Source organism: Penicillium argentinense (assembly GCF_028826775.1).
Source record: "Penicillium argentinense strain IBT 30761 chromosome Unknown utg000009l_segment0_segment0, whole genome shotgun sequence".
NCBI classification, from domain to species: domain Eukaryota; kingdom Fungi; phylum Ascomycota; class Eurotiomycetes; order Eurotiales; family Aspergillaceae; genus Penicillium; species Penicillium argentinense.
The window spans coordinates 3633291-3655206 of record NW_026622668.1 but is presented as its reverse complement, the minus strand read 5'-3'; the positions used below and the strand labels follow the sequence as shown (position 1 = coordinate 3655206).

At 52.9% G+C, this 21916-nt stretch overlaps 9 protein-coding genes across 9 annotated transcripts; 3 read left to right on the top strand and 6 right to left on the bottom strand.

Annotated features, from left to right (window-relative positions):
- Positions 1–186: 186 nt before the first annotated feature.
- N7532_008941 (Hpt domain-containing protein) lies at positions 187–922 on the bottom strand (the record flags this gene model as incomplete). The annotated part of the gene is made up of 3 exons (XM_056621432.1): positions 187–577; positions 628–791; positions 887–922. The coding sequence occupies 3 exons, from the start codon at positions 920–922 to the stop codon at positions 187–189; spliced, it is 591 nt and encodes a 196-aa protein (XP_056472238.1).
- A 3673-nt stretch (positions 923–4595) lies between these two features.
- N7532_008940 (protein tyrosine phosphatase-like domain-containing protein) lies at positions 4596–5380 on the top strand (the record flags this gene model as incomplete). The annotated part of the gene is made up of 2 exons (XM_056621431.1): positions 4596–5175; positions 5307–5380. 2 exons carry the CDS (start codon positions 4596–4598, stop codon positions 5378–5380), a joined length of 654 nt encoding a protein of 217 aa, XP_056472237.1.
- Positions 5381–5791: 411 nt separating this feature from the next.
- N7532_008939 (adaptin-binding domain-containing protein) lies at positions 5792–7141 on the bottom strand (the record flags this gene model as incomplete). The annotated part of the gene is made up of 4 exons (XM_056621430.1): positions 5792–5871; positions 5948–6244; positions 6320–6680; positions 6737–7141. 4 exons carry the CDS (start codon positions 7139–7141, stop codon positions 5792–5794), a joined length of 1143 nt encoding a protein of 380 aa, XP_056472236.1.
- An 800-nt stretch (positions 7142–7941) lies between these two features.
- N7532_008938 (putative small nuclear ribonucleoprotein SmD3) lies at positions 7942–8612 on the bottom strand (the record flags this gene model as incomplete). The annotated part of the gene is made up of 3 exons (XM_056621429.1): positions 7942–8249; positions 8373–8433; positions 8556–8612. 3 exons carry the CDS (start codon positions 8610–8612, stop codon positions 7942–7944), a joined length of 426 nt encoding a protein of 141 aa, XP_056472235.1.
- A 358-nt stretch (positions 8613–8970) lies between these two features.
- N7532_008937 (phosphatidylglycerophosphatase) lies at positions 8971–9708 on the top strand (the record flags this gene model as incomplete). Its single annotated transcript, XM_056621428.1, has 1 exon — positions 8971–9708. One exon carries the CDS (start codon positions 8971–8973, stop codon positions 9706–9708), a length of 738 nt encoding a protein of 245 aa, XP_056472234.1.
- Positions 9709–12088: 2380 nt separating this feature from the next.
- Positions 12089–14058, bottom strand: N7532_008936 (homeobox domain-containing protein; the record flags this gene model as incomplete). Its single annotated transcript, XM_056621427.1, has 3 exons — positions 12089–13410; positions 13467–13669; positions 13739–14058. 3 exons carry the CDS (start codon positions 14056–14058, stop codon positions 12089–12091), a joined length of 1845 nt encoding a protein of 614 aa, XP_056472233.1.
- A 2399-nt stretch (positions 14059–16457) lies between these two features.
- N7532_008935 (Zn(II)2Cys6 transcription factor) lies at positions 16458–17945 on the bottom strand (the record flags this gene model as incomplete). The annotated part of the gene is made up of 3 exons (XM_056621426.1): positions 16458–16965; positions 16991–17645; positions 17699–17945. Coding segments are annotated over 3 exons (1410 nt in total), but the record flags the coding sequence as incomplete, so codon positions are not given.
- Positions 17946–19119: 1174 nt separating this feature from the next.
- N7532_008934 (C40 family peptidase) lies at positions 19120–19675 on the top strand (the record flags this gene model as incomplete). Its single annotated transcript, XM_056621425.1, has 3 exons — positions 19120–19334; positions 19400–19501; positions 19558–19675. 3 exons carry the CDS (start codon positions 19120–19122, stop codon positions 19673–19675), a joined length of 435 nt encoding a protein of 144 aa, XP_056472231.1.
- Positions 19676–19811: 136 nt separating this feature from the next.
- On the bottom strand, positions 19812–21394 carry N7532_008933 (uncharacterized protein; the record flags this gene model as incomplete). The annotated part of the gene is made up of 4 exons (XM_056621424.1): positions 19812–20054; positions 20103–20555; positions 20605–20951; positions 21022–21394. 4 exons carry the CDS (start codon positions 21392–21394, stop codon positions 19812–19814), a joined length of 1416 nt encoding a protein of 471 aa, XP_056472230.1.
- Positions 21395–21916: the final 522 nt, after the last annotated feature.

The window sequence follows — 21916 nt, the reverse complement described above, 5'->3', positions numbered from 1 at the left end:
CTCAAAGACCGGAACGAAAACTCAGGAAGAAGAAAGTCATAAAGAGAGGCCATTGCAATGCTCCATCCGTCGCTAAAAAAGATATAAAAAGGTAGAGCAAGAAATGGTTATCGCCTCGCCTTCTTGGATGAATCATGAAACCCTGAATTGGCTGTACCATACCCAGGTACTGCTGTAGCAGGGCACTTATTTCTTCGAGTCGTCCTTCTTCTCCTCCTTCTTCTCTTCCTTCTTATCTTGCTTATTCTCGCTCTCTTTCTCCTTCTTCTCCTCATCCTTCTTCTCCACGTCCTTCTCTTCCTTAGGCACCGGCTCCTCCTTCACTTCCTCGCCGTAGAATCGGCGCAGGAACTTCTCGACCTTGGCGTATTCGACCTTCACTTCCTTCAGGGTCTTGTCAATATTCTTGAGGGAGACGCTCTCATCCGGCTCATCGGCGGTGCCGGATTCATCCTTTCCGGCGCCGAAGTGCTGGATCTTTTCGCATCCATCCTTGACGTTTGTGAGGCCCAGGGTGGCGGATGATCCCTTCAGGAAGTGGCCCAGCTGTGAGAGTTCCTCCAGCTTCTTCTCCTCGCTGTTTGATGTGAGTATTTTTACTTTGGGTTACAGAGGGTGATGACCTACATCGCCTTCTCGATCTTGGTAAAAGTAGTCTGGGCCTGGTCGAAGAAGCCGTAGACAATACCCTTGCTGAAATCGCGGTCGTCGTCATCATCCATTTCCAGGATCTGATCGAATGTGCTCTCGTCGATGAGTTCCTTTACATCGGAGAGTTTAGGCGGGCCCGCCTGCGGCTCCCGTTAGCCAACATTCCCCGCATTTCGATAGTGAGCTCGCAACGACTAGCTATATTGCCAGTGCCAGTGCCAGTGCGAATACGTACGGGCTGCTCCGCCTTCTTAGGGTCCATCGGGGCCATCTCTGCGTGTACTGAGGGGGACTAGGAAAGGGTGCTTGGTTCAACCTGAATCACCCGCGCGGATTTGCTTGGAGCACCGGTTACCCGATCTAGCCGTCAAATCGAGAACTGATGGGATCTGCGAGAGGAGGTTAGCACCGTTTCATGATGTCCACATTGTGCAGATCGTCGTGTGTGGTGAAGGCGAAGGATGGTCAGAGCAAATGTATCAAACACGTGGGATGTGATGTGATGTCAAGCGAAGTGGGATGTCCCGAACCCCTCCATTAAACAAGAACATAAACTGCAGAACGCTGGAGACGCCTTACAAAAGCCGGGGCAGAATGTGAATTACAAGAAGAAGCGGTGCTGGAACAGGCTGAGAAGAGAACAAAGCAGAGGAAGAACAAGGGGTGAAAAAGGGGACCGATCAGATCTTGACAGGCCAGAAATGGTGGGGGCTTCCACGCGCACGTCAGGGGATAAGAGCCGTCACTGGGGCAGAGGGATGACCAACCGGGGGGCTGGAGCTGCAACAATGGCCTACCAAGTGAGGCAAATACACACGAGGTTGTGGTAGAGGAGATCAGAGGGGAAGAAGCAGTGGCGCATCTACTCGACTCGGTACTCGAGACGGCGGGGTTTTCGATGGGGTCCACTCGGAGAACACAGGAGACACAGAGGCAAGAGAAAATAGAAAAAAAAAGAGGAAAGTAAGAAAAAAAGAATCCCAAAAATAAACCACAAAGTCAAGCAGAACAGCAGAACATATGCAGGGCAGATCAATCAGGCTTGCGGGTAGAGGTCGCGGGCTGAGCGTCGGGAAAGCCAACCGCTTAGAGGGGGAGGGGCAGGTATGGAGGGCAAAATTACTCGCGACAGCGATTGCCCAAAGGCACTCACACTTTTGGGAGATGGCGGGAAGCTGCAGGGCTTCAGCGCGGGGGGAGCAGCAGGTCAAGAGGGAGGAGGAAGAGGAAAGATGAGAATTGGAAAGGGGCGGAGAAGGATGTGGGTAAGCATCGCGGCACTCGGGGGGAACAAGTGGAGGGTGTCCCCGAAAAAATTTGATGCCCCAGCGCAGAGCGAGCGGACGATCTCGAGCTATTTTTACAATTACATTTTACATGCAGATAGCAGATATTCAAGTTGCGAAGGATATTGCAAATGGGCGCGTAGTGCGAATAAGTGGTGGTGCTGTTCTATGGAATTTCGCTGGTCATCGGAACTGCGTCATGATGCCCCCGTTCCAAGGGCCCCTACCATTTCCTCAAGAGTCAAGTCGCGTGCTCTCCTGACCACTGCAACTGACGCTCTCTCATAAGTTCCCACGTTTTCACCGGCATCCTCTGCTGTAAATCACGCAGTGGACCACGAGAAACAAAAAAAAAAAAAAAAGCAACACCCATTCCCCCGGGTCTCGCTCCACTCCCATGATGTGAGGTCATCGGCCGCTGCCCTACGGAGAACCGAACCAGGCGCACAACCGCAATGGTCCCAACCCCCTCGGTGCCTGCCAGATACCACAGAGACACGGTGGGTTATCTCTGTGGGTGTACTAAAACAGTACCTGGTGGGGGCCCAGCAGAGAAGAAGAAAGACACGTTAGCACACAACGCGGCGGGGCAGCCGCAAAACGACATCATCGGGGCGCCGATCCATCAGCGGTAGGACGTCAAGAACCGTGGATGACATTAGTATTGTAGTGAATGCTGTCGACGAAAATCAGTCTGAGTGTGAATTAGAGTCCGGATGTCCAGGTCAGGTGCCGGAAAGAGGACACAAGGACACGAAAATCTCAGAACTGGGGCAACTGTGCTGGTGAGCTGCAGAAAAAGTAAGGAAACACCCGTACTCGGCAGCGTCGAAGCGAGCGGCCCTCATACCCGTTGAATCAGAAGGCACAAGAGGCCAACCAACAAATGGAGTAGGACCGCCGCAACCGGGCCTGAACCAATGGTCTGGGCCCTCGAAGATCCGTGCCTGTTCTCTGTCGATGCAGGTTGCAGTTTGTTAGGGTTCAGCGCTGCCAGTGGTCTGGTTTGTGGTGATGCCGCTGCCGGCTAGTCCATGCCAGGTATTATTGTGCTGGTCTGCGTTGGTATGTGCTGCTGGGGCTCGCAACGATGCTGTCACCGATGACGCTGGCGGGGGCTGGCGACTGGCCCGTTTCTTTTTCTTGTTCCTGGGACATCCTCGTTCGGCGCAGCTCCAGTGAACCCGGGGGCAATTTGGCGGGGAATTCTGCACGACATCAGTCTCTGTGAGCGCTGTGCTGAGCTCTCGCGCCCGCTGCTGCTGGCGGTTGTTTATATAGCGAGGGCATTTGGCAGGCGGCGTGCGAGATGCCCCTGCTTTTTTCGGAGGTGGTGACCCGCGGCCTGGGTCCACCAATCAGCGCAGGTTATGTGCGCCATGATGTCATCGTGTAGTTCAGCCTCTGATGTCATTCCTTCACCGTACAAAATACTATTGCACAGTATAGATATACTGTAAGTACTAGGGAGTAAGTAGAGTAATATATAGTAAATAGAGTAGTACACCATGTAGTAGTTTATTCTATAAGTACACCATACTGACCGCATTCATGATCCGACCGTCGGCTCTAGTCACCTCGCTGCAGCCCGACATCATCGGGGCGCCATGATGTCAGGCTGCATCACCCGGTGCGACGTGGTGGCCGCAGAAACTGGTGTGCGACTGGAAGAGCCTCGCAAATTCCGTCACACACGCACTGCGCTCGGCACGTATCAGGGACGGCCTAGTTTAAGACTCTATAATAGTGCGGCGAACCACCGATATACAGTGTATACAACAAGGGGTACTTAGTAGAGCCTCAAATCGATGTTTCCACGTCCAGGGCTAGGGCATGTTAAAAGTAAAATAAGATAATCAACCGACACTACCCCACAAAACCTTTTAGCACCCAAACAAACCAGCCGTCCGACTTCCCATTGTGACGGATGGAGTAATCAAGTTGGCTCTACTCGTTTAAACCCCACTGCATCCACGATACGAGGTGACAGCCTGTGGAACTCGGACTTGACCCCTCGACTTCTGCAGGCATGGCGGCTGGGCGAGCACGGAAGCCATCCGTTTGGTCGTCAGCCACGATCCTGGGCTGACCAGCCAAATTGGCGCATTCCAGTTAGGTTCGTCCAATTCGGGCCTAGACCAGCACGAGAGTCCACTATTGTGGATGACCTTAACAACTTGTTAAGACAGGAAGATAGCAATTTGTCTCACTACTACCATAGATGGCTACTTAGTAAATGTACTAGTAGAAAACATTTGGGCAGCGGACTCGTAGTTTACCACTTGTCAGCCCGTCACCAGCTCGTTGGGCATTCGACGGTCATGCATCTCAGGCAAACAAATAAGCCAGAGAAAAGAAGATTCTAATTTTAATCCAAACTTAGAAATCTCGATTCAAAAGTACACTGCAATTAAAAGACATACCGACGAATACTTAAGAAGTAATACTGGTTCATGACAAGCTTCGACCACCCTTCTGGAACGCTTATGTCATCATCCGAGGTCCCTTTTTTGTTGAGCTTCACGCCGCCCAGCAATCCGCGTCCGCTCGCTGTCGCTAACCCAGTCCAATTCACGACGGAAGGGCGCGTTCTCCTCAACAGCCTCCCCTTCACCACAGCCCGCACTCACATTCTCCGCGCTCACTACAACAGCCAAAATGGCCAACCTAACCCGCGCCTACCTCTGGTTCTACAACACAGCCAACCTAATCTTCTGGTTCATCTGCGTCGTCGTAACCTTCCGCCTCCTCCCTGACGCAATCGAAACCGACAATGTGCACACGATCTTCCCGAAAACCAGCCCGCTCCTGGTCATCACCCAATCGCTCGCCTTCGCCGAAGTGCTCCATAGCCTGACCGGCCTCGTCCGCGCGCCCCTCATCACAACGACCATGCAAGTTGCCTCGCGCCTGCTGCTGGTTTGGGGCATCATGACTCCGTTCGGTGGGGAGATTGTCGGCGGCTCTGAGCCGGGCCTCGGCGACTTCGCGTACCTGGGCTGTGTGTTGGCGTGGGGAGTCACGGAGATCATTCGGTACGGATTTTTCTCGATTACGCTTTCCGGTAACGCTGTTCCTGAATTCTGGACTTGGTTGCGCTACAACACATTCTATGTGCTGTACCCGGTTGGCATCTCGAGTGAGTGTGCGCTGATCTTCCTTGCGCTTGGTCCGGCTGGCGCCATCGATCCGCTTTTCAAGTATTTCCTGATTGCGGTCTTGGTTATTTATGTGCCTGGTAAGTTCGTTCCCTATGCGAAGGTTATGTGGGTGTATTTCCAGGAACAATGTGAATATGACTATGACGAGGAGTCTGATGATGAGGATTCCGATGATGAGGGTTTTGGTTCTGATGCTGAGGATTACTAGGTTCTTATGTCCTCTACACACACATGATTGCGCAGCGCCGGAAGGTTTTGCGGGGGAAGAAGCGGGCCGATTAGGCGGTTCTAGGAGTGGAAAGAGTGTGGATGTGACTCACGGTATTGTAAGATGGGCTTGTATGGGGTGGTAGGGACGAAGGTGAGTCGACTGCACCATTGTAATTTAATTTAGTGGGACAATGGGCGAGCCGCTGGACTCGGGGTTGTTATCAACATATTCTTAGCCTATTCTTTACCTATTCTTATGATATTCTTAGACAATTTTCAAATGAAATTATTGTCCAAACCTTGACTGCGTTGATCTTTTTAAATGTACAGGATAAAAGACAATGTCCTTGAACTGATTCCGGTATTTGACTCATGTCTTCTGCTACTCGTATCCTACAAAAAAGCCACATCCGCCATGTCAGGCCATGACTAGAAGGACGTGATAGAGCAAACCTGATCGCATTAGGGTATATAGCAAGCACATCAAAGCTCCCGCATAATATCCTGCACAGCCTTCGCGGCAAACTTCCTCCGCTCATTTGCCGGCAACTCAGACCCCATATCTAGTTCCGTCAGTTCATCAAATCCAGCCGGCCAAAAGCAATCGCAGGAGGTAATCCCAGAAAGAGCAAAACATACCTCGCAAAGATTGCATCCGCATAATAAGCGTCTCAATAGACTCAATTTGATCCTCCTCATTCCCCTGCTCATCCTCACGCTCACCATCCCCTCCACTGCGCTCAATAGCCATCCGCAACCCCAGCATCTCCCGTTCCAGCTCGTGAACTTCTTCCCCGAAGCCCCGCGTGCTGCCTTGTCGATCCAGGCCTAGCAACTCTGTCTCGAGGTCTTCGTCGAGTTCGAAGTCGTCGTCGCCTGATCCGCTCCAGTCGTGCGTTTCCAGGACTTCTTTGATGCGGGGCATTCCTTCGTATTCTGGTGTCGTTAGCATTGGACGCATCATCCCTTCCCCAAAAAATAAAAATCATCGCAGAAGGAAGTGAAACATACCACCAAATTTATTCCTCGTCACCTCCTCCTCACCTGCCGGATCCCACTCAACAACCTCCCACCCAAACAGCCCCATATCAAAAAGCTGGTCCTCCCACCACCCCACAGAAAGCGGCTCATCCGCATCCTGCCCAATCTCCTCAACGCCCAGATCAAGCCCATCGTCCTCACCAGAAGAAGCATTCACAGGCGCCTTCTTCACACCCGCATTCTTAGACCCAACAAGGACAAAAATTCCGGGAACATCCATCCCACCCCTCTCCTCATCGATACAACTCTTCACAGCACCAACATCACCCATAAGCTCTTTGAGCTCCAGGACATCCTTACGTTGCGCTACCCCAGTACCCGCAGGATCTGTCTGAGCAGCATCAGGCGCCTGAACAGCAACAACGAGAGCCCCCACAGCCTCCTCACAATCCCCGCCTCCTCGCTCAGGAACTCCGTCTTCCACGCGCCAGGCGGGGCGATACTTCCGTCCTCGGCTTTGCGCGGCGTATCGCTGGCAAGCGGGACCTCGTCTACCCAGAGGGGAATCTCTGCTTTGTAGTATTTTGTTGAGAGGGGGAGTGGGCTGTGGGTTGTGTAGCCTGCGAACGAGATTTGCACCGTGGTAAGCGGGGTGCTACCCTCGGGGCTGGGGCCGGGTCTGGATTCGGTTTGCTGTGGTGGGTCGGTGACGGGGACTCCGGTCAGTGTTTGTAGCAGTGGTGGGATTATTGAGGGCGATTGTGAGGGTGGGGTGAGAATTAGGAGGCGTCGGGGGTTGGGGATGTTCTTCGGGGTTGGTTTGGAGGGGTCTGGCGGGGGTGCGTCGGTCATTGTGGTGGATTAGTTGGGGGAGAGTCGACTCGGTCGGTGGATTTGTTTGCCAGGAGTATTTTCTGGGCTGCTCCAATGCTGGGTTCGCGGTGTCTCGTGAGAGGTGGTTGGTGGTGGTTGTGACGGAGGTGTTGCGGAGGAAGTGTTGGTGTCCCCGCATCGAAAAAAGTTGCGGAGATCAAATGCGCGATGCTGATATGCGATTGTCAGGCACTACATTCCAACAGTTGTCTAGTTTGTAGAAATTGCTGAATACCGAGGTATGTATTGCTTTTGAGGGGCTCGGCAGTATATTTCGTTTCAATTGCTGGCATTTCCTCTCTAGTTAGTCGCTTGTACTGGCAGGTATATGCCAAGCTACGTGCTAGTACGGTCTTCGCGCATACTATACAGACAGCAAGCCCTACTACTTCTTCTTCTACAAGCTTTACGAGGATGGAAAAGCGGCTTTGAAATGTTCATCCATGATTTGAAATACGTCGCATGGACGATGCTTCAGCCAGCAAGACGGAACAAACAAACCAGGGGGATTGCCCACACCCTTGAAGAACCCGCAAAAAAGAGAAACAAAAAAGTCAAGGCCCACGTAATCGTTCGGACCGACTATCAACCAGCTCCTCCACTTGCTGGCACAAACTCAACACCGAAGAGGAGTCACTCCAGCAAGACGGAAGAAGCGAGGGAATTTTCTCCAGAACCATTGTGAAACCCCGCAAAAAAAGAAAATGTCGAATATAAACGCCGCCCACTGTAAAATCGAGTCTTGCCGGTGCGCACCGTCCGAAATCCGTTCTGCTGGTTTAACCACGGCGGCCACCACGGGCACGCTGGACCGTAGCCCGGCCACGGGCCAAACCGACACCGCGGCCACGCTGTCCGCGAGCGCGGAACATAGGTGCATTGCTGTTGGCGGTTTCCTGGTCAGTCTGCGGCTCTTGGGCCTGTCGCAAATGACGACCACAAGTGAAGGGGGCATACCGTAACATGTCGGGAATGATGAAAAAGACCACATTAGAGCCCCGGATATAGATCTCGTCGAGGTGCGAAACCTTGCCATTGCGAGCGGTCAGGGAGACGTCCTTGAGCTGGACGTTCATGGCGTCCTCGGCTGCGAGAAATTTGGTCAGTAATGATTCAAGAATGTCTGCGGGTGTCGAATCGCGAGGCATGGATTCGAATTCTGGTTAAGACGGCCGCGCAGACGAGGAAGGAATGGAGGGGAGCATCGTACACTCAATGAGCTTGCCACGGTAGGTGTCGCCGGTGTTAATTTCGACGGTAACGATGTGGCCCTGTGAGCAAGTCAGCGATCAGCGATCATAAGACAGTGCATCGCACCAGCAGTGTATTCTCTGTGTGCCGTGCTCGTCTTCCCGATGACCGGGTGGGGGTGGCTAAGGGACGGTCAACATACCTGAGCTTCATGAAGAAGCTTGATCGGGACGCCGATCGTGGAAGTTGTCTTGCCCATCCTGGCGGTGGTGGGCGCAAGATGGAGAAAAGGTAATCGATCTGGTGGGAGAAGGTATCGGGATAGTGTGAGCAGAGGATGAGGGGGCGGATGGTGGGAAGAGAAGAATGAGCGCGACGAGGTGGTGAAGTGGAACAAGCACGACTGAGCGGAGGTCGCGAGGTGAGTTTTGCGGCAGAGCTTCTCCATTCCGCTTTGGGCCAAGGCGGCCTTGGAGGCACCGACGGCACTCCCTCCTTCTACTTCACTTCACCACCGCCAAAGTCAGGCACCCATACAACCACCACAGGCGCTGTAAGCCTCCGCAAGCCTCCGCTACGACCCAGGCTCCGTCTCTTATCTCACAAGCACCGGCACAATGGCTGGGCCCCCAAATTCCAATCTCCGCGCATTCAACCACGCCGTCCAGACCCTCGCCAAACAACCCTCGCAATTCCTCCCACACCTCACGATCCCGACTTTTACGCATCTTCCCGAGGACTTAGGACCACATCTTGTCGGCGCAAATGCCAGCATCCCAAAAACATCCTCCGAAAAGGCGACTCCTCCTAGAATCCCTACAATCCGCGCCCTAGTCCTCGACAAAGATAACACCCTCTGCCCGCCCAAAACAACCACTTTCCCACCGCAAATTCTCTCCAAACTCGCCTCACTCCGACAATCACCAACATCCCCCTTCAAAAATATCAACAGCATCCTCATCGTCTCCAATCGCGCCGGCAGCCACCCCAAATACGAAGACGAGGTCTCATCCCTCGAGTCCCAGCTCTCCCACCTCTCAATACCCGTGTTCCGTCTGCCAGCAGGCACAGAGAAAAAGCCATTCTGTGGCGATGAGGTTGTACAATGGTTCCGAGAGCGAGAGGTTGTCAATTCTGCCGATGAGATTGCGGTGGTGGGAGACCGACTCGGGACGGATGTTATCATGGCGCAGCTGATGGGGTCGTGGAGTGTTTGGTGCAAGGAGGGCGTGTTTGAGCCCGGTGAGGCTGGGAAGCCGGAGCGCAATATCCTTGAGAAGATGGAGGTTTGGATTGAGGCGTTCTTGCGAGGGAGGGGGTATACGGCGCCGAAACCCAAAGGGTGGGATTCGTAGATGGAGCCCTGAATAACCCGGATTGTAAGAATTTTCTGCATGGACTAATTCTATTGCCTTGTACTATGTATCGGGATGGACATAGATTATACCCCTATGCTGCATAGTTATGCAGAAAACCGCCGAGTTTTGTTGACTCGAACTTATTGAGCTATAAAATGGCTACGAGCTGACCCGCATATGAATTTTAGGAGTTACAATCTTGGTTGTGCTTGAAAGTGATGAGAATATCTTCATTTCGATTCGTCTATCAATCACAAGGCCCCGAATGCGGAATATGGGCGCATTGCTGTTGTTGTTTTCCTGGTCAGTTTGGGGCTCTTGGGCCTGTTCCAAAGTGCGACCATGGGCGACGAGGATTAAAGCGTACTTAAGCATATCGGGGATCATGAAGAAACAATACCACGTTGCCCGCACGAGTAGCACACCAGAGCAGTATCATTTGGTGTTCCGGGGATGTTGAAGGCTCATTGGCCTTTTCTCGAAGGATGCTCACGCGGCGTGAGAGGAAATGCGTACTTTAACATATCCGGGGTATCGATGAGAATCACGGTCACCACAGTCACCGCCCCAGCTCTAACCCTCGATATCTGCACGAGCAATATCCAGGCGCGCCAGTGATTTCGTTAGTACCAAAACGTCCATTGACCTATCCCGAAGTACGGTAAGTGAAGACCGAACGGTGCGGACCTCAGCATATCGGGACAATGAAACCACAGCCAGTACGAACACACTGCTGTTCCAGGATGAGGAGAACGGGACGGTAATTTGCGAAGCATGCGTGTTAGTAAAAGCAGAGTCATTGGCCACTCCGCGAGTGACGAGTGATCCCCGTGTCACTCTCCACTGAGAAACACCTGATGCGGTGACGCGGTAAGGGTAGACTTGGGTGGGGATTTCGAGGTTAGGATGAACAGTGCAAGTTCCGATTTGCTCTTGTATAGTCCTACTGGGGGCGAAAGACGACCGTGGGGTATATCGAAGAGATGGATGGAAGTGGAAGTTCTGATTTGCGAGAAATTGGCTTTTTATATTCCCGATACAGTCCCTCGTCTTCGAAATCTTCAGATTCGAATGAATTTTACAAGTTCAAAGATTGAAAAGTGTTTAGAGGGCATGGGGTACATGCTCTTATATCCTAAGTATTCACCCAAATCCTCGATGTGAATTTGTCCAAATCCGCTCCTGAATATCAAGTCTTGCAAGCTGACCTTGTAAACTGTCTTTGCTTCAACTAAATTCTCTTTTTCTTCATTTTCCACTCACAGAATCAACACTTGTGAACAGCAAGGCTACTTTGCCACACTACGAGTCAGCACCCATATCAACTCAAAATTCGCAAGGTATAAGACACTTTCACCAAGACTACAAGTATACTGCTTAGTCGTACTGTCTTCCACACTACACAAGACACTAGAAGCTTAAAACCCTCTACACTGGACAAAATTCAAATGCCTGACAGAAAAAAAAAGTAGATTCGGATCCTAGCATCAACCTCCCACAGCTGTACCGTCAATACCAGCGCTATCTTCCAGCATCTAGCAGACCGGACAGAGAATATCTCAACTCTCCCGAGTCAAAGCCAGAGGCAACGCCGGTTATTCACGTCAGACACAAACAGGTGCCGACAGGACAGTTCATGCGCGCAGACAGACTCCAGTCCCAGGTCGAAAAAGACCCATCACAAACACAAGGGGGATGCTATTCAAAAGTCCTCATAGAACCTTCTCGAAGGTAATGGGAACATTCGGATATGCCCCCTTAAAATAAAAGCTCAGACATGAAAAAAAGAAAATTCAAGGGGGGAGTCGCCGTCCAAGTCGGTCTGTTTGGCATAACCACGTAAAGAACTTGAAGCCCGGTCTGCAAATCAAGGCGAAGAAGAAAACAAATTGAATTTGCTGGCCGGGGAAGAAAAAAAAAGGAATCCAAAAAGATTCACCAAATACTCAAAGATTCAACCGGGACATCCAGGAATCTATGAGTCATGAGAAAGGCATGTAAACAAATCTCGAAGAAAAAAGCAGGAAAAAAAAAACTCGCTTAGGACCGGCCCCAGAATGGAAAGGGTATTAATACAACAACGCAGAAGACAGAATGGATATATTGTCACGCAAACAGAAACAGCAACAAGTCCAGTCGGAATTGCTTTCCCGGCCATCGCCAGCGTGACGCGTTGTCCAAGCCAGACGTTGGCGCCAATTCGCATTTGCGCCAGCTCGACCCAGACCCAGACAACAAGGAATACCTCCGAGGTGGAACCAAGAACCCATCAACACAAGCGCCGCAAGCACTCCAAAGGCCGTGAAACATGAAAAAAGGGAAATAAAAAGTCGCAATCTCTTCAGCACAGAGGTTCTTCGTTTTCGTAGCTCCGCGTTCAAGACCCTGTCGGCAAACCTTGAGAGTTGATCTCGTCGAGGTTCACCATGCCATGGGAGTAGTCGCCCAGCGCCGGTGAGGCGTGACCAGGCATGCCGTGCATCGGGAGTTCGAAGCTGGGGGCATCGTGCGAAACGGTGTAGTTCACGTTATGCTTGGGGTACATGTCGTTCATCGAAAGTCCGTCCTCGACAAAGCCTGATTGTTGGTCATGTGCGAATCCATACATGTCCGATGAAGCGTGGGACATGTTCGACAAGGGAGGAGAGTGGTTGGCAATCATGGGGTCGGCTGGGCTGACACCAGAGTAAGGTGACGGCGCATGCGAGCCCACGGTGGACGTATCGGAAGGACCTCCTCCAGACACGTAGGAAACATTGAATTGAGGAGGCATGCTGGCTACTGGTGTCGACTCTCCCTGAGCAGCGCTGCTGAACATTGATGGGCTGGCGAAGTCGGATGGCGAAGCCGCGGTCGTCGCAGACATTGGGTTTGGTCGGAAGTCCAGTCCGTATCCCTCGGTCTCGATGCGCAAATCGGTCGGCAGAGCGTGCCCGTGCGCAGACTGTGGCACGGGCGCATAGATGCCGTGGTCAGTGTGGTTGAAGGGCGCGGGGGTCTGCGGCATGTGGAACGGAGGCATGGGGGCCTGCAAGGCGGAAATATCGACGGCCGCGGGAACAGATCGACTGCGCTGACGCTTGTGTCCGCGAGCAGCAGCGGGCATATTGAAACCCAAGTGGCCATTGTCCTGGTAGAGTCCCAAGTAAGGGGTTGGGGCGGCGTAGTGGTTGGGCTGGGAGGCGGGGCGCTGGATGAAGGGGGGGGACATCGCAGTAGGGGCTGCGGGTGGGGCGGGCACGGCGAAGCTATTGTTGCCGTTGTACGCCAAACGGTTCTGGAACGACTCCAATGAGACAAGCTTCGCGAGCTGGACACTCAAAACCTTGGGATGGCCCCCCAGATGGTGGACCATGATCTGGCTGGCTTGTTGCTCCTCAGTGAAATCACCGCATTGGTAGAACCCTCCAGAGTTGGAGGAATCCATGTAAAACATCGGTGGCCGGTTGAGTTCCACCACTAATCCGCCAGGGCGAGGCGGCGCGCCGTTTGGTCCAGGGTTCGGGTCTCCAGTCTCTAATGTGATGTTCTTGATATGGGCGAAGGGGTACTCGATCTTGTAGCCGGCGGAGTCGTTGTTGATGTAGTATGTCATGCAGGCCTTGTCAGGAGAATAAAAAACCACTAGGTCCATGGCATTCTGGCCAATACGTCGCCAGTTACCAATGGTCAAGGAACGGCAGGTAAAGTGCGAAATGACTAGAAGCGATTTGTTAGTGGTCGCATTGAGATTTGAGTCCGGGGAAAATACGCACCAACTTTGCCAGATGGGTTAGTCTCATTCGCATACATGCTCGGGGCTCCTCCGTATCCTGCTGAACGGCCAAAGGGATCGCGGGTTCCGGGCTTGGTGGGATCGAACTGCATCGCAAGGTAATGGCGCATTGACTCGGGGATCGAATCGCAGCCTTCGCCAGTCTCAATGCTCTTCTTCGCAAGCATCTTAATTTTCGCGCGACTTTGGAACAGGTTAATATATGCCCCTGAGGGATTTCTGGGGCTAGCGACGCAAGCGCCTTGAACTTACCGGTTCTGAAACCAAATTTGTACTGACCGCTCGGTCATGTTAATGTCCGATGCAATCCGTTCCCTTGTCGCAGCAGTCGGGGTCGGGTTCTTGTTAAACTCGACCTCCAGAGTGACCAACTGATCCTGAGTTGCGCGTTGGCGCTTGTTATTCTTCTGCTGCTGCGTCAAAGTGCTCTTGCGCGGCGCGCGGCGCGAGGCCGAGGCGGAATTGGCGGTGGTCGCACTCGAGGTCGACGGGGACGGGGTGGAGTTCGGGGGCGAGGAAGAGGAGGCCGCGGTGTGCGCGCCCAGATCGGGTGTTTCTGTCATTGAAGACATTTGGGGCGATGCAACTGTATTGGTCACAGAGGATATGCCAATTCACTTATTCACAATCGCAGGGTGGAATGTTCCTGTTCGTATTTGCTTCCGGTTGCCGTATAGAAATTGGAATGGAAAAGGGTAAAAGGTTCGATGCGTGACGATCCGGCCGACAAGTTGGGGATGTGGTAGAAATGACGCAAAAGTCTTTCCAAAACCTAGTCTCTCGAAGCAGCGTCAAGCGCGAGAGGATAGTTCAAATGAATGAAAGGGGGCTCTGGGAGGCGGATCGAATCGTGTTCGATGCTGGACAGAAACCGAGGGGTTGGGTGGTAAGGGCGCGTCGCAGAAGCGTCCCGTGCAAAGGAAGGTGGATGGGGAAAAATAAAAAGGCTGGCCTATGCAGCAAAAAAGAAGGGCAATTGATTCCAGCGATCGACCTGGTCGGGGGAAGGGACTGAAGGTCGGAGAGTTGGGATCGCAAGGCCTGGTTGAATCGATCAACGGGATGAGAAACGGGGCCTTCGCGGTTGGGAGCGAGGGAAACCGGTTCGAGTGAAGCGAAAGGAGGGTGGGGTTGGGGAAAGGATAGAAAGAGCGGTACGGTCGCCGTTGAAAGAGTGAAACGAACGACCTGGTCGGCAAAAGAAAAGAACGGGATGGAGACGAGGAAGAGAACGAGAGCGACAGACGAAGAGGGACGAGATCAGGAGATGCTGACTCAGGCGGAGGGCCCGGCGGGACTCCACGACTATGTTCTGTAGTGTCCTCGTCCGAACTGCAGTCCCCGAGGCCCTAGACTACACTCGTGGGGCGGGAACTATTCATCGTCGATTTGCGGTCGAGCCGGTTCGTGGCGAATTCTTGATCTCGTCGTCTGGTCTTGTCGTCTGGTCTACTGTCTACTGTTGTTGACGATCTGCTCTGGCTCTGTTGGCCTGGTTCGGCCCCTGCATCCAGCTTGCATTCGCTCCCACCATCCACGGGGGCCCCGACACTGGACAAGTCGCCTTCGCATGCGTCCTCCTTGCTCGCAACTGGGCGCCAGATCGCACAGCGGACCTGTCCCACTCCACCGGTGTCACGGAGGGACATGGATCAGCCAGACCCAAACCCAAACCCGTCGAGGAATGGCCGTCCCTCGTGCGAGGCACTGATGGCAGATGCCAGCGGGCACGGTGGCGTCCCGAGAACCAGAACGAGACGACCCCATCCCTCCGTTTCGACCATCCAGGCCTGATCGTCACCAAGTGCCGCCCGAACGGCATCCAGCACATGAGATCCGCGGGGTTCTGAAACACCGGCTCGAGACGCCGGAGACCCGGATACACTGCAAGTCGTAAGTCCCCTCCATCTCGACGGAGTATGCCACATCACTCTATCGAAACCCCCCTCTTCGCCTCGCGTTTTCCCCTCCTCGTTTCGCACACACCGTCCAGCGTGATGCCCTTCTGCTGGGTCCTGCAAGCTCCTGATTCGAGAATGCGTCAGCCACGGCTCCGCTGGGCGCCACCGCTGGTTTTCCCACGGTTGCCAAGGGCCCCTCTGTGGATTGTGGGCCAATGAGCGTACACCTGACTGCTGGCCCACGGTGCCCCGAGTGTGCGGACAAGAGGGACACATTCAGGTACCCGCCCTGGCACTCGTTATGATTGGCGTGGGCTGCATGACAGGTCATTCCAGACTTGGTTGGACAAGTTCAGTCCCGGACTGCGGGTAACACACTCTCCTCACTGCCACCGTTTGACATCTCCCCAGACCAGTGCCTCAACTCGTAGTGTACAAGTACTTTGGGTTCCGTGCGTGTCGCTGCTAGGTCCCATTGGCCCGATCGGACCGAGAACAGCCTGCATCAAACTTGGCTTGTTCTGCCTGCGCACGTCACAGTCGAGCCTCCGTGCGCCGTCGCGTCTTCCGTCACATCCGATCAAGAGTCTTCGAGCAGTCTTGGGTTGTGGCCTCGGATGTAGCTTGGTCGGCTGATTTTCTGGTCCGGGCCAGGAACAAGAAAAAATTACGTTGTGGCACCCTTTTTGCCGCCGCACAGTCCAGACCAGGTCCTTCCGGCACTACCAAGGGGTCTGTTCGTGGGAAACAGAGTTGAATCCACAATTCCGAGCGGGTGGGAGTGGGAATCGTGGGAATCCTTTCTGTTCTGGTCGCCTGCCGAGTAAAGACTAGCGCCGGTTCTTGCTTGGCAGGTCTAGTACTTTGGCAGTAGTACCTATGTTGCAGGACACTGGTGTACAGTAGAGTGTAAAGATGCCATTGAGTGACCTATGTATCACTAGAAACAGGTATTGAGTCTGCAACAATGAGATAATGACATTGTCATGCAAGCTTATTTTCACTTCATTCTCTGCTGCTCCACTGCAACACCATCGCCACCCGAGATATATTTAGAAACGCTGTACCAGTCAAAATATGAACAGACAGGATCCCTCGTCCAGGGTTTTGATCTGCCTATCCGCACTCGACACTGCTTGATTAGGGTGCACTTCAACTGGATTCGCCAATTGCAATTCATCTGTGATTTTCCACACCCGCTCGGTGAGTCGCATGGCCATGTTGCGCTGCTGCTCCCGATAGTACTCGGTCATCGACTGATGCTTCTGTCGCACCCATGCCCGGTCTTCCAACGTCACTGCCTCCCGGGCAGCGAGATAGAAAGGCTGTGGCAAAGACGAGTCAGGACCACAGCCGGTTGAAAGACGGTCCATGAGGCCGAAACAGGTCTGCGTGAGATGTTGGACGCGGCGACAGCGAGTTGGATCTCGGAAGACGCGCCGCGCCAGTAGAAGGTGGGCGGTCCAGTAGAAGCATTCGGTCAGAATGTCCAGTGGAGGCCGTTCATAGTCTCCCACGAGGGCCATCCCCGTATAAGGGGGAGCCCCAGGAACGAAGATCGTTCTCGAGCCGATATGCCTGTGTCAGGATATCGCTGATAGACGCGCGCTGCTCCAATTTTTCTTCTACGTCACATGCGAGATGGGCGATGCACGCAAGGAAGCACATTAACGGCTGAGGACAGCCCGTCATCCCGTGGAAGGAAGGCTCAGTCATGTCCCACCGCGCCGAATCGGGTTGGTGCAAGATAAAGTTGTTAGGGGCATATGGTCGTCGTTGTCGGGCGATCGCCAACATCACGTCGACCATGGCAAACCGTTGCACCGCCATCCGGGTAAGGGCACTGTGTGGAATTTGACGGAAGTAGTCAAGCGTCTCCATGAGGTACGAGGCGCATTTGATGTGAGGTTCGAGGACTCCGTCTTCCGACTGGGCGACGACGACTCCCTGTAGGACGACTGCCGTGAGTAATGCTTCATGGTCGCGGTTGCTTGCTGGTGCGACGCTTCTTGCCAGCGTTTCACGGCCATTCCCTGCTTCGATGAGTCGGAGATTTTGTCCTATGGTTCGTAGCATTCGCTGTTGGCGGTGCGCTGCTGTTGACACGCTTCCAAGGCCGAAGTTTAGCATGTGCTCTGTGGCTATGCAGACGATTGTGTCGAGGAGGACTGGTGAGGATAAGGCGGTCCATGAGAGGTGGCGGTATGGATTGTCGGGTCCGTCCAGGGCAGGGACGTTGGAGGATACCATCCTCATGTCTGGCAGTAGGGTGTTAATGTTGATCGATGCCTATGGATAGACAAGCACGTACAGTACTCCCATGCAAGTTTCTCCTCATCAGATTGAAACAAAGCATTGGGAAAGATGGAAAGAGGCCTGTTGAGCAGCCCAGCACTATCGGGCTTGACCACATCTCTGCGAGGTCGATGCCTCGATAGTGTAGGCTGTGCACGGCGCACCCATTTCAGTCCGGAGGGATACTGGCAATCCAGCTCCCGGGTAGCGCAGAAAGAGCATTCTGGCTTCTGTTCATCACATTTGTTGTGCTTCTTTCGGCACTGGAGACATCCTGCGAGTCGGGTCAGTAGAGATCGTGGGCGAGTCTGCATGGGACTCGTACCGGTACGCGATCGGGTGAAATGCTCCCCACGGGGCATTCCGCTCACACGATGAAGAGCAGCAGATCAAGTGGGATATGCAGGAGATGTGGAATCGCAATATAAGCAGTGGGGATTGGATCCCGCGGTTCCCCCACTATCCGCAAGTCCGATCACATGATACCGAGAAGTATACTTGAGAGCTTCCAACTCGTGATTCAAGTGCCGACTAAAGCACACTAGGTAAGGTAGGGAATATATTTGAAGGCAAAGGAATTCTCCTAATACAGCAAGTCGATTGTGTATTATGATTACCCCGAAGCTGGTTTCGAGCTCAATATACATATGACGTCGAGGTTGATGGATTTTGGGAGTATTGCGCAGTTTCCTCCATTTTCAGACTCAACCGGTAGAAGGTCCAGAAAACATCGACAGATTCAATTCCAAAAATAGTCAGAATACGACTGGCGATCTCCAACTCTAAGATGGCAATTCCGCCCCCCGATTACAGGTGAAGATCTCGACCTCCACTTCTCGTATTCAAACCCCCTTGATTCAACATTGAGATGCGATCGTCACAGCTCTTCCAACGGACCCATGTTTATTCCTGCTTTTACTACACATCAAGAGATGGACCTGCTCAACATGTGTCGCACCTCGTAAACTATTATTGGTTCTTGCATTTGCCCTGTCGTATTCTCTGACGACGGGAAAGAGATCGATCCTGACGACACTCGGAGCTGCTTGGCCAATACAGTCTTGTTCTCTAGGGTACCTGGGCTGGGTTATTCAGACGATTATTTTGCCCCTTCGTGCTTATGTATATCCTTACCTTGCTAAATATGAACACGATGTTACATATCTTGGCAACAAAGTGTCCTACACGACCACTTTACCGATATCTTCTAGGTGTGACTGGAGACATAAATATCTCGGCGACTGCCACCAACCTCACGATACATCCAACACATTGCACGAGCAAAACAATTCAACTATCGAACACCAACACAAACCTGACTTCTTCAAAATGAAACTCTCCACCGCCACCCTCTTAACCACCCTAACCACCACCACCCTCGCAATCCCCCACACCAACACAACCGCAGACGTGGGCGCAAAAATCCTTTCAACAGCAATGACAGCCAAAGGCATACCCTACGCCTGGGGCGGCGGCTCCTGCAGCGGACCGACGCACGACCAACCGCCCTACGAATACGGCGATACAGGCTACGACTGCTCCGGCCTAGTCTGCTGGGCCGTCTGCAAAGTAACCGGTCGGGATTTGTTTACTGAGGGCCTTCGGGTGACGTCCTCTATGTACTGTGCGTCTGAAGAAACTTTGGGATATAAGTATGTACTTCCACTACCAAAATGACACCTGCCCAGATTAGATGTAAGAGGCTCATTGGATGCAGGAAATACCCGTATTCCCAGCGCAAAGCGGGTGATGCCGTCTTTTTTGGAGGCGAGTGTGACTGCAGCGATAGTGAGAGTATTCATCATGTTGGACTTATGATGTGAGTCGAGCTTACTTGCACCGTGAGGGCCTTTGAAGCTGATCCAGGTATAACAGGGACTCTGGCGATCGGATGTGGAATGCGCCCAACGATCGGGTCAATAAGGTCCAGGAGAACAGTATTGCGGGATTCGGGGAGGAGCCTTGTCCTTATGTTGTTCGATTTGCTTCTTGATCACATGGACTATATTGTGGAGGCTAGTTATATTCGCAATCCCGAATTCGGTTGCTCAACAGAGAATTGTTTTACTAGACTAGACTTCGTGCAAACGACAGGCTTGTATTCAATAAGAGTTGATGTCCGATCCACCTCATCCCAAAACCTCCTGAATAACATTGACAGTCCGCTCAACAATCATCTCAATCTCCTCCTTGGTAGTATTATACGGCGGCGCCAAACAAATATGATCCCCATTAACACCATCTGCACCACCATTGCCAGGCATAAGTGAGATAGCATGCTGAGGCTTGAGACCAGTCGTATGCAAAGTCCACGCAATCTTCTGCGAAGGCGGATACGACTCCTTCGTCTCTCTGTTTCGTACAAACTCCATCTAGAAAATATCAGCAGCAATTCAAAATATAGGCGAAGAACCACTTACAGCCCAGAAAAGTCCCCTCCCCCGAATATCTCCAACATGAGGGTGTCCACCCAACTTCTCACGAAGAAGCGAACCAAGATACTCGCCCATAACCCTCACATTTGGCAGGAGATTATCCTCCTGAATAATCTGCTGCACCTTGTACGCAGCTGCGCAGGAAACAGGGTGACCCTGGTACGTCTGACTATGAGCGAAGGCACCCGTACCACGTGTCAAAGTATCGACGACACGCTTATTGACGAGAAGACCGGCAATGGGAGCATACCCGGCCCCCAGACCCTTGGCGATAGTCTGGAGATCTGGCACAACACCCTCCTGCTCCCAGGCATGTAGAGTCCCCGTCCGTCCCATGCCAGACATGACTTCGTCCAGGATGAAGAGTGCGCCGTGGCGCTCGCAGACTTCTTTCATGGCTTTGAGGTAGCCCGGGAGTGCGGGCTGGCATCCTAGTGTCTGCTCGTGTCAGCCATAACCTGACTATTCGTAGGAATGTTATACTCACAGCACCAGCCATCGTCTCCGCGACAAAAGCACAAACAGTATCAGGCCCCAGCCTCTGGAACTCATCTTCCAATTCCATCGCCAGTCGACCAATATACGCCTCCACACTCTCGCCGGCTTTCATATCGCGGTAGGGATAACATTGCGAGACATGAGTAACGTTCTTCGTCAGGATACTCTCGTAAATCGCCCTACGCGCAACATGGTGTCCCACCGCCAGTGAACCGAGGGTATTACCGTGATAAGACTGCTTGCGCGAGATGAACTTTACCCTTTGCGGTTGAGGGGTTGGAAGTTCCCTGAAATACTGCATTGCCATTTTGACGGATGCCTCGACGGCTTCCGTGCCTAATTCGAATTCAGCATTAGCATTGCTCTCCTGGAGGTCTGAGCATCGTAGAAGATGGAGTAGACAAACCCGAACTCGAAATGAACACCCTCGACATCTTCCCACCCGTAGACTCAACCAGGATCCTGGACAGATTCTCCGCAGCGCTATTCGTAAAATAGAGCGAATAGCAGTACGGGATCTTCTGCAGCTGGTCCATGATAGCCTCGTGCACGCGCTTATCGCTGTGACCCAGACAGGACACTGCCGCGCCGCAGGTGGCGTCGAGAATCTCGAGGCCTTCGTCGGAAATGAGGTAGCTTCCCTTTCCGCCGACGATGTTGAGCGGTTTCTGGCGGAGCTGGTGGTAGAGGACGCCGCTGGTCTCGTTGGAGATGTTCAGCGGGTCCTTGCACATGGATGCCGGAGCAGAGAGGACGCGTTCGGGTTCGTAGTCGCCCATGATGAACTGGTTCAAGTAAAATTCCAATAAAGAGACTAAAGAAGAGATCGTTCGATGTAGAGGGGTTGAATGGAATTGCAATCTGGTCGGGAAGCACTACCTTATATGTCTCAAGCTGGTCCTGGCAACGGCGGTTTCCCCACACTTGATTGCACTTCAGAACCATCAAACCTAGGCATCAGGGATGATATGACTGGCCGGTTCTAAGCCATCGAGCACTGACTCGAACGCCATCGTTGGATGACCCTCTCAGATTGTTTGGAGGTGGTGAAGTAGGGATCTTTGCTGCGGTCTATCAGGGAACGCTAGGCCCGAAGAGGAAATCTTTGTCGGACCCACCGTGGCTAAGATCGGCAGGCGCCGCGATATGAACTGCGTTGGAGGCGGTTCTTGGCAGTTCTGTTCGATGTGCGGTTGTCGACGGAGACTGTGTCCAAACAGTATTGGCTGCCGGTGCCGATGCGATCGTTGATGGGTGGAGGTGATTTGTTAAGAGCACCGTTGAAATAGGTTTGTCGTGGG